Below are 11547 nucleotides of genomic sequence, written 5' to 3'. Positions count from 1 at the left end.
GTTTGTACCAAATCTCTCATCAAGTATAGCAACCAACGTTTTACCTGATGAGGGATTTGGATGATAGGCTAAGAGCAGTGAACAATGATGATTTTAGATCGACGTCCAGATTCTGTAACTTCTCAAGTCTTCTCTGCATCCACCTAGAGTGTGTAGAGTGTGTTTCAATTTGATCAGTTAGGAGAGCCTCATAATAGCCTTACCATTATCCTTATCCAGAATTCAACAGCAAACGTTTCTCACTTTTTTTTATTTCCATGTACCACCGGAGCTGGGTTTTTTTCTGTACTGGATGGATAGCCAGTATCACAGTTTGTACAAAGAAAGTCCACCTTCAAAAGTCAAAATGGAAAGTTTCCTCTTATGTTTCTTTTTTTTTTTTCCTTCTCTCAATCCCAATCTACCTCTACATGTTGTATGTTCCCTGATTCTCTGACAATGTGCAACTGTCTGACATAATGATATTTTTGCCTTGGTTACTGCTATTGGTACACACTGCAAATTTAATATTACTGGTTGATGTGCAATGTGCCAAGCAGAAGGCGTGGATGCAAAAAAAAGGACAGTAAATATTGATGTTAACTACCTCTATTCCTGTGTAAGTGATCAATTGACACCAGTCAACATAACTTTAAATGATTTTGTCCTGAACCTCAATGTATAGAGTATTCACTTAAGTCCCAACACACTCATAAACTTTACCAGAACATTGATCCCAAACACCCTTATTTTTATATCAGATGTAATGTAACTCTCTCTTTCTCTACACACATACATACATAGAAAGCAGTTTACATCACATCTTCTGATTTTGTGATCATCCACTTTAAAGTTTAGAGTTTGGACAAGTGCTAATAATAGGTTTTGGGAGGCCGTACCATTAAACTGGCACGTTTCTATTGGTTAATTGCCAAGTTGATTTGTGAAAGGGACCGCCTGTCAACTATTTAGGTGATTGAGTGGCTGGTCCAGGCAGCAGGAGGATGGACTCCGGAGTAGAGCAGTCCGCATCTGTTCGCACTGGAAATGTTTGTAGGTAAGCAGTAAGTGGACACATCAGAATCGTAAGAAGTCGGTGTAGTTCTGCCGCAAACGTAGTCGGTGGAAGGCTACATTGAAAGAGTATTAGTGAAACAGACAGGCAGGTATTTCACCGCTGCACCACGCTGCTGTTCAGAGCAGCACGAGCATGGAACACGAGGCGTGTTTTTGATGCTGCCTTTTTAGTGCTCGTGTAGTCTGGGAATTTTCTACATTCGGGCACGGACTTTATAACGACGTTCACATTCAGGAGCTTTTGGCCGGAAGTAGAGTGTACCATGTAACAAAAGTAAGGTTTTTGGTGGGTGGTTGATTTTCGCAAATGGGTGGCACAAAGCCAGCTGCCTTACCGAGGAGTTAAAAAAAAAAAAAAAAGGAAGTGTTGCTCGTGTAATTTACTTTTTGGTCATATTTTTTAGCGGTCACTTCGGGTCACTTACGTTTTTTCCGACAACACGTAAAGGAACTATTTACAAGGAGGAACAGTGACGTTGCAGTGACGTCACTTGCCATTTAAAAGTTGCTGGGGAAAACGTCCATGCGTGCAGCCGTCTAGCTAGAGATGGAATCGTCTGGTTCTCGATATCGAAATACTCATGCGGTCCAAACTGGCATTTGCAGGAGGTAAAGTTAGTGTTTCCTTAGCCTGGTAACCAGCCCTAGCCTGGTGAGTTTTACCAACCAGACCAACTGCGGTTCATATGGGGCTGGATACCAGGCTACTGGCTAGTGTTTCCTTGTGTTTGGCTAGCTGACATTACGAATTTGCAGTTTGTAAACGGCTGCGTCAGTTGCCTACAGCTTTGGATAACTTGTTAGCAGTTAACTTCTTGATAACTCTGAAATAGTTTGCAGACTACTAACTTTGATTTGATTGTATGTTGTTTATGAGAAAGTCCTGCCTACCCCCCCCCCCCCCCCCCCCCCTCCCCCTCAGAAACGTGAATCCAGTCTTACTTACTTTTACAGGCAATTCCTAAATGGCTATTGCCGATTTGGTGCTAGGTGTCATTATCGACATGAATGGCCAGTTGCGCCAGTTGCACCATCAGCCCAAATATGCAGGTACTTCCAGGAAGATCGATGCTGGTATGGTGAAGGCTGCAGGTGAGTGGTCCACCCATTGTAAATCAAAGATCAGAATACATGCACATACTCCCTGTGTACAAACTAGACCCCCCTCTCCCTCCCTCTCCGCACAGATATCTCCATGTCCTTCAGCCCGATGGTGCTGCAGCTGCTCAAGCACCATCTGCTCAAGCTAGGAGGGGTTCGATGCCTCACGTCTATTCCTCTTGTGTTGGCAATGGACTCCCTTTCCGAAGAGGGTCTGAGCCTGCTCTCCCAACCAGTCGGGACCGCAGGGGGTCAGGGTCTGTCGCGTTTAATGCATCGCAGCTGCACCACCCCTTCGGTCACCTGACTACAGATATTTCTGAAGAGGAAGGGTCACATGGTCACCTACTTCAACAGGGTACACTTGCTGGTCCTACATTTATGAAGCAGAGTTTATTCAGAATTGGCCTTGTTGTTGATGCATTTTTGTTTTCTCCCTGGCAGATACTAACTCGAATCCAACAGCTTCCCAGGACTCACTCCAGACTTCAGAAATGGCTGATGCAGGTGTATCTAATGGCAGAAATTGGCAGGTTAGTTGTGCATCCAACTTGGCTATTAATTTTGACTGTTAATTCGACAGAGTAGTGGTTAACAATTTTTTGTTGTTTGGTGTGCAAAGGAGACCTCATCCAGAGAGACTGCAGAGGATGGTGGCGCTGCCGCGGCCCCCGCTCCCCAGGAGGGAAGGGAGGACTTCATCCAGAGTAAAGATGTGACCTGTGGCATCTGCATGGAGAAGGTGTACGAGAAGCAGAATCCAGACGAGCGGCGCTTTGCCATCTTGGCCAAGTGCAATCACTCCTTCTGTTTAAAATGCATCATTACCTGGAGGAAAACCAAAGACTTGAGGGAGGACGTCACAAAGTAGGTGTCAGAAATATGTGTGATAAATTTAAGATGCATCTTTTATTATTTATTTTACATTTATTTTACCAGGCGAGACAATTAAGAACAAAATTCTTATTTACAATGTCGGCCTGCCTCATAAGGGGAGGAGGGCTAAAAGATAAAACATGTTAAAAACAAAGCACATAAAACTACAATTAAATCGACAATTAAATGAGATGCAACAAAACAACAATAAGCATTAAACACAGGCATGTAATACTACATGCAACAAAAGCACTAACTAATTAACTAACTAATTAAGACAAGAATACAACAGTAAGCACAAAATGCAGACACGCAACACAATACAACAATACGCACTGGGACACAGCCAGGCACTGGGACACAGCCAGGCAAACGCAACAATACAGCAATAAGCACTGAGAGACAGTCAAGAAAAAGACAATAATACAACAATAAGCGCTGAGACACAACCAATCAAACACAGCAATACAACATACAATCTGACTGTCTATACACCTTAAGGATTTGACTTGACATCACTTTTTATTTCTCAGGAGTTGCCCACAATGCCGAGTGAAGTCTGCCTTTTATGTCCCCAACAATTACTGGGTTGAAGGTCCAGCAAAGGAAACTCTCATTGCTGCCTTCAAAGAGAAATGCAGGTAGGACTTGTCAGCTCTACTCTTTATATCAGCACTCATCACTCCAGTAGCATTTACATGCTGTTGAGATCTAATGGACTGAATGGGTCTTCAAACAATCTTTCATGTCTACACGGTGTGGTGCACTTGGGTTACAGTGGACCTCACATTTTATTTTCTGCCTGTATAGAATGAATGCTTAAATTGGCCTGTACAACATTTGTATGCTCCATGCAAAGCTTTGCCTGTTTCACATTATGTAACATTGAATCACAGAAGTTAATGCCTACACACAAGTCTTGTAATTTGGTTTCAGGAAATGTATAAACATGGCACCCAGACATCCCCCACTTTCTGTTGCTTATCTCTTTTGTTGATTCCAGTAAAAGAAGATGCAGTTACTTCATGCGGGAAGGATACTGCCCCTTCAAGTCGGAGTGCATTTATTGGCACGATCCAGCCCGACCTCGCCGCTCATCATCGCACTCAATCGCACACAATGTTCTTGAGGTGTGATTTTTACTGCTCCTGTATCTGAGAAGATAATTTCAATGAGTGCTTTGCTGACACTTCCTCTCCTTCTCTCAACAGTATCTCCCAGACCCAGACGATGTCGAAGACATGGACATCTTACAGCTGTTTCACTTGGTCAAAGCCGTGCTTCTCGCCAACTTGGGTGATGATGACGATGGCGACCGCGAGCTCCCGTTTTTCCTCTATTATTGAGCAGAAGAGTGATTTCTGACCCTTTGCTTGAACAGACTGAGCAGGGCCTTGTTCATTGGGCCCAGAAAACGACATGGCTTTGTTGACTTTTCTGCCATACCTTCTTCCAGTCTTCAGATCTGTTGAGCGGTCATGCACTCGTTCGAGCACCAGTTAAAAAGCTTGCTAGTTCATGTATGCTTGAGGAGCTATTTACCTGGGGCTTTGTGGTTAAACGGAGGGTTTCCCCCCCTCTTTTGGTCATGATGTTTGGCCATGACGGTTCAAGCATGTTGCAGATTAATAGTGGCCCCCATAGTTTTGCTGCTGTTGGAGTAATCTGGCTAAAGTCTGTTGTGCCAGTTTGCACCATTTTGATATTTTAGAATTGTATGTGGGTGGCATTTTTAATTGTCCAGATAGTGTATTGTACCCCATCTTAAGGCTGGCTTTACGCGGTGAAAGTTTCACCGCGTAAAGCCAGCGTAATGTCCTTACCTTACGCTTACTTCAGTTGATACGTTACTAGTTTTGTTATGAGTAACATTAAATTACAAGATTTTATTCATTTTATAACAAGTTGTATTCAGACACAAACATAAAGAAAATAAACATTGTTTCACTTGGTCTCATTGAAAGCCGTTGTCTTCATTGACCTTAACAGTTATGAACTGGTGCCTTATTTCTTTGAGGGGGTTCCAGGTGTTGTTAAACTTGGTCAATAACACTGGAGAATGTAGACTATAATTTTGGGTCTTTGAGAAACAAAAGCTTGAGAATCACTGATCACTACATTCTAGATTGTGGGATTTGGTGTATGTGTTCTACCACTAGGCGGTGATGCGAAGAATAGATGTGATCAATAAAGTCACGAAGAAGAAAATGTACAAAACTGGCGCCCTTGTTGTTGCTGAAGAAGAAGAAAATGTTTTGCCTCTGAACGTGGTGCTCTATGCTCGGATACTCCTGTCTGTGTTGCGCCAACCACAGGACTGCAGCATGTCCCTGAGCCTGGACCCGGTGTTTGTGAGCCGGTTTGACGGGCAGACCAAGCTGCTGGTCCGGTCTCTGCTGTCCGGAGCCTCGGGGTCCCGGAGAGCTGTGAGTGTCTTCCAGCGGCAGCAGCGGTCCGACCCTCAGCTGTCCCTGCACAGCTTCATACACACTCTGTGCCAGGAGGAAATCTGCCCAGACACTGACAGCCAGACCCTAGCTGTGTAAGTCAACTATGGATACATTACAACATGTTTTATACATGAAATAACGTGGTTATATTTTGCTGTGTAACTTTGTAGTAGCTAGCTCTCCAACGACGTGCATCACTGATTATTTCAGGGACAGAGTAACGTTTATTTACTTTTATATTGCAACTTTATGGAAATCTTTGGCCTCTAAATGTCATTTATAACCTGTTGGTTTATGACCACATTTAACAATTACCCCGTTGAGCAGTAGTAGTGGACCAAATTTAGATTAAGTAGTATGCATATTCAAACATAGCCTTAAAAATGAAAAAAGTTACAGACCCACTTAGCCAAGGGTGGAGACTCTGGAGATGATGCGCCATGGCTGCAGTCGTGACTGACACAGACACCGCCCACACACCTAGGCGCCATCGTTAAACTGTGCGCCATCGGCTCATACTGTACTACATCACAGTTGGGCAACTCGAGCGAGTGACATCACTGATGACTTCAACTGCCTGAGTGACATCACTGATGGCATCACAACAATTGCTTGAGTGACATGGTAAATGGTAAATGGCCTGCATTTATATAGCGCTTTTATCTAAAGCGCTTTACAATCAGTAGATAGTCTACTGTACATTCACCCATTCATACACCGATGGCGGCAGGCTGCCACGCAGGGTGCCTACACACCATCGGGAGCAAGGAGGGTTAAGTGTCTTGCCCAAGGACACAACGACAGCAGCTGGGAGGGAGCGGGGATCAAACCGCCAACCCTTGCGTCATTGGCCGACCCGCTCTACCTCCTGAGCTAAAGCCGCCCCTGATGACATCGCTGATGACATCACAATTGCTCAAGTGACATCACCGATGACATCACAATTGCTCAAATGACATCACAATCGTGACAGCCACACACCGCCGCCCACCCACACTTAGCCAATTTTAACTAAAAAAAAGAAGATTGGACTCTGGTAACTTGTGATGGGGAATTGTATGTATGTATATATATTACATTTTATAGACTAAAATGGTAATCGACACCAAAAAAAGAGCAGAGCAGCCGTATTATTATCCAAAATATGCACCAGAGAAGTCTATAGCCTATGTACTAAGCTAAGACATGGATGTAACTTCTTAGAGCACGTACATCCACTCGGTTAGCAGGTGCAGGACAAACAAACAAATGATCAGCAAAAGGCAAAAAAGTAGAGTCCGCACACTGCGTAAGGACTTGTTCCAACTAGATTTATTGTATGGTTAACGTTCATGATACAATCAATCTACTGGGAGCAAGTCTATGTCTACGCAGTGTGCGGACTCTACTTGTTTGCCTGTCTACGTAGCTTCCACACAGTGGTGTCCTATTTAAATTAAGTTCCACCACATTTGCTCTTCCCTCCAGTAAGCCCCTGGTATGCCTGTTTCCAGCATCATTCAAGCAGAACCTGCTGTCTTTCGTCCATCTGGTCGGCTCAGCTCTTCCTCGGACCGCCGTGCTTCACCTGCTCCAGTGCCTCGGCCGGGAGCCCTGTCCAAACCCCTGGGTCACCGCTCTGGTTCGACAGCTAGAAAGAGACCTAGGCGCCGTCCCCGGTGAGAAACCCCTGTACTCTGCACTGTGCAGCCAGAGATTGAGCGCGCTGTCTGGACGTTTGGTCGGCGCTGGTCAGCCAGGAGGAGGATGGGCCGAGTGCTTCAGCGGCCAAAAAGCAGCATCCGCATCTCAGGGAACGTCGGCGCCGCTGGGGACACAGAGGAAAAGGAAGAGCAGCTTCCTGGCTCCGGACTCGGATGCAGAGGAAACCGGACAGCAGGGTAAACGGATGAAGGTGGATTCCTCTCCTGTGGAGGAGGTCGGTGAGCAACCCGCCGTGGAGGAACTGGGTGTGAGCGAGGAGACCTCAGGAAGATTAGGTGATGGGCACACAGAGGCGTCTGCTGAAGAGCTGAAGCCAGCAGCAGATGATCTGTGCGATGCTCTGTCTGAACACATGAAGGTAAAGAGAATCAAACCTTGTCTTTTTCTTTGTCTAAAGTAGGCTACATCCCCCAAATTCCCAATTTTACCAACCAAGAATAGGATTTCCAAATGATGGTTGTTTACCGTCTAATGTGGCTGATAGCAAATGGCAAGTGGCTGCTGGTATTTGAAATGATTTTTCTTTAACTGATTCTCACATAACAAAGGATCATATATGTTGTTATTTCAGGCCTCTATTCCACAAATCAAAGAGTTGCTGGAAAGTCAGACAGAGGTAAGAGCAATCCCCCCCCACACACACACCTCTTGGCAGCACAGTTGGCACCAACTGGAACTGACACTGATCCTACTTTAACCTGTTGTCTGTTTTCAGTGGGACCAGAGTGCCTCAGATGTCTTCAAAGTGCTGAATGACTGTGACCCTGCCCAAGTATGTCATTGAATTATCTATCTATCTATCTATCTATCTATCTATCTATCTATCTATCTATCTATCTATCTATCTATCCATCATCTATCTACTGTATCTATCTATCCATCTACTGTATCTATCTACTGTATCTATCTATCTATTGTATCTATCTATCTATCTATCCATCATCTATCTACTGTATCTATCTATCTATCTACTGTATCTATCTATCATCTATCTACTGTATCTATCTATCCATCTACTGTATCTATCTATCTATTGTATCTATCTATCTATCCATCATCTATCTATCTATCTATCTACTGTATCTATCTATCATCTATCTACTGTATCTATCTATCTACTGTATCTATCTATCATCTATCTATCATCTATCTACTGTATCTATCTATCTACTGTATCTATCTATCTATCTACAGTATCTGTCTATCTATCTATCTATATATCTATCTATCTGTATTTATGGTTACCAACATCTGTCTACTGTCTGAAAACATTCCGTTGGAGTGGTGTACAAGAGAGAAATATGGTGAACTACCTCCATGGCTGGCACACTGGCTTAGACCATCATATTATATTTCCCATAAAGTGTGAATAATCGTGATATTGATTTGAAGTCATATCACCCAGCCCTACTGCTTATAGAACAGTTGGAATACATTTGACCGATCGGATAGCTCGGCTTAACTACAAAATGTCTAAATTCACTAGATGGGTCTAATCTTGGTCTTTGACTCTCACTCTCCTGTTCAGGTGGAGGTGTTGTGCAGCGTGCTGAGTTTACCCGACATCCCAGAACAGACTTTGCCTAAACTGTGCAGCAGCCTGCTGGCTCTCTCCCCCGAGCTGAGCTACAGCGCCGCAGCCACACTCATCAAGAGCCTCCTGCTGGGAAAGGTACCTCACAGGGTGTTCAAAAACAAATGGTTCTCAATGTGGGGTCCGGGGACCTCCAGGGGTTCCTTGAGGGGGTTCCAGGGGGTCCCCACTGGAAAAGTGGGATAATTTATTTTCACTATAATACCATCCATCAGTAACACAATCACATGTACAGTATGTATGACTATTGTGGTCATGGGTTTCATACACTTTCTGTAATAAAACATCTCAAAGCAAACATCTTAGCAGTTGGGGGATCCTCTGACAAAATCGTATTAAACGGGGGTCCACTCCATGGTCTAGTTCTGGGGTCCTGACATGAAAAAGTTGGAGACCCACTGCTTAAAAGGACGCAACATGCATCACTGTTTTGTAGGGGTGTCACGAACGATACACTCAGTTCACGATACGATACGATACACGATATTGGGTTCACGATAACGATACGATACGATATTTTAACAATATTTTTTTGCGATCGATTTGTAAGTTGAGGGGACATCCTCCACGCTAATTTGAGTAATTTCACCATTTTCATCCTCCGTGTCTGTAAACGTCCCTCGTCTGTTCAAACAAAGCAATGAAAAGGAGAGCGAGCATGCAATCAGATGCAGATCAGTGCCACCATGTTCAGTGTCTTTTTCTCACGATATGAGATTTCATCTCAATGATACATATTGTCACGTTTTGATATCGCGATATATCGTGGGACGATATATTGTGACATCCCTACTGTTTTGGCAACTGAAGAGACTTGGTATTGCTGTACACGCAGGTCCGCTCCCTCTCTGAGCCGGCCTCCAGATGCCTCGTCACAGCGGTGACGTCACTCTGCAGCCGCTATCCCAGACCGACCTGCCATGTTCTAATCGGACCAGTCCTCGAGGAGAAGAACATAGGTGAGAGAGAAGAAGTCTTGAGCTATGATTCACCTTTGATCAATGAACCTACCTTCTGAGCTGGCAGGGATTCAATGTCTTGTTCAAGGATACAAAAATGATCTTTTTCTGTGCGTCGTCCACTCACCCTCATGTCGGTGAAAATGCAGGTGAAGTCTGTAGGTCCACAGAAGTTGGAACACAGCGAGTTTGCTCGCATAGCTCGGTATCAGCCTTCTACAAAAGTGTCTGGAAACTGTTCTTTATAGTTCCAAAAAGGAACAAAAATACCATAAATTAATCCAAGCAGTTTGTGCAGCATAATCAAAGTGTTCTGTAGCCAAAAGATTGCAGTGTTTGAATTCGTTTTATGGAAAACTCTAAAGAACCCGTTGCCATTCATTTCTGCTGTCTTGAACAAGGCTGACATGGAGCTTCACCTGTGTTCTAACCGACATTGACACTAGACACTAGTGAGCACATTTATTTTTTGGGGGTGAACCGTTCCTTTAAATAGGGCAGACGCTAGGTGTCATGGGAGATTGAACCCTGGCTTTTCTGTCTCTCAAATCACTGCTCCACCCTGATGATGACGACGAGCGATGATCTTCCATTTAAAACTCTACCGCTTTCTGTTCAGGGAATCCACAAGCTGAGCTACTGAACAGACTGATAGGAGACTGTCTGGAGCCTCACTACAGACTGCTGGTGCTTCAGTGAGTCAATTATTTCACTATAACTGCTGTTGAACGTCTCTTAAATGCTGATGAAATGTTGTGATGGTCGTTATGTTGACGGAATCGTCCCCCCCTCACCCAGAATGACATTCAAAATTGTGTGGAGTGAGGCAGTGCTCTCCATTATCCACATCCTGGTGGACTCCAAAGTAAGACACACGTATGCATTCAGTCAAAATGAGTCTATATTGTCATTGAGTCATTTAAAATTACGTTACGATTTGTTTCCTTCCAGCCTGAGCTGAATGAAGAACTCTTCACACACTTCACTGAACATCTCATCAGCCAGGCTCCGCAATTCACAAAGTCCATGAAGTTTGCAAAGATGATGCTAACAGTCCTCACCAAATATAACGATAATGTAAGTTTTTATTTATTTATTTATTTCGAGTACAATGGGCGAGAGATTATTTTTGAAATCACTATTCTGCATACATGTTGTTTTTTCCAGGTGACCGCTGCACACAAGCACTCCCTGTCCAGCTGCTTGGCGCTAAACGAGACTTTCCTCAAGAAATCCCTTCAAGCTGCTTTGAAAAGAATCACACACACATGATGGAAGTTTCATCAGAGGACGTCGAGCACTTTAATAAGCTGTTGAAATATTAAATGCTTTTGTCTACTTTTTGGTTGTTGCTAAACTTTAATTTAGGGGAACGATTCTCTGAATGATATCCCCTCTCTACTCTACTCCCTGTAAAAACAAAACACTCCTTTGCTCTAATTCAATTTTTCATTGCACTTTGCGGTTTGCTCTGATATGGCCAATTCATATTCACAGGAATCAGAATAACCCTGATCTTTGCATTCCTTACTATTGGTTAAATTTTGTTATTGTGGGAATTTAAGGTTATTCTACTGCTACACTTTATAAGTTGCTCTGGACAAAAGTGTTATATTAGTATAAATGCCTAAAATATAAACTTACGGTAATTATATCCTAGTGTGATGATGCAGGATGGAATTTGGCTTATATTCCTTTGCTAGTGTTAACATGTTTATTTGTGTGCAGTATATAATTTCAAACCTTTTATTTGGTTACATAATTGCTCTGTTCCTTTCTTTGAACAAGTTGTTGAGGTCATACAAGA

The 11547-nt window shown here is 43.5% G+C and overlaps 2 protein-coding genes across 2 annotated transcripts; both read left to right on the top strand.

Annotated features, from left to right (window-relative positions):
• Positions 1-2060: 2060 nt before the first annotated feature.
• On the top strand, positions 2061-4787 carry mkrn4 (makorin, ring finger protein, 4; the record flags this gene model as incomplete). Its single annotated transcript, XM_083639267.1, has 7 exons — positions 2061-2148; positions 2244-2414; positions 2602-2690; positions 2780-3024; positions 3567-3674; positions 4037-4163; positions 4245-4787. 7 exons carry the CDS (start codon positions 2061-2063, stop codon positions 4377-4379), a joined length of 963 nt encoding a protein of 320 aa, XP_083495393.1. The 3' UTR covers positions 4380-4787.
• A 570-nt stretch (positions 4788-5357) lies between these two features.
• Positions 5358-11039, top strand: fance (FA complementation group E; the record flags this gene model as incomplete). The annotated part of the gene is made up of 10 exons (XM_083639266.1): positions 5358-5575; positions 6951-7545; positions 7759-7803; positions 7903-7959; positions 8716-8859; positions 9617-9740; positions 10360-10435; positions 10539-10605; positions 10692-10817; positions 10908-11039. The coding sequence occupies 10 exons, from the start codon at positions 5358-5360 to the stop codon at positions 11010-11012; spliced, it is 1557 nt and encodes a 518-aa protein (XP_083495392.1). The 3' UTR covers positions 11013-11039.
• Positions 11040-11547: the final 508 nt, after the last annotated feature.

This window comes from Poromitra crassiceps, assembly GCF_964638095.1.
Source record: "Poromitra crassiceps genome assembly, chromosome: 6".
Classification (NCBI taxonomy): domain Eukaryota; kingdom Metazoa; phylum Chordata; class Actinopteri; order Beryciformes; family Melamphaidae; genus Poromitra; species Poromitra crassiceps.
Note: the sequence above shows the minus strand (reverse complement) of the source record. Positions and strands in the feature narration are given on the sequence as shown.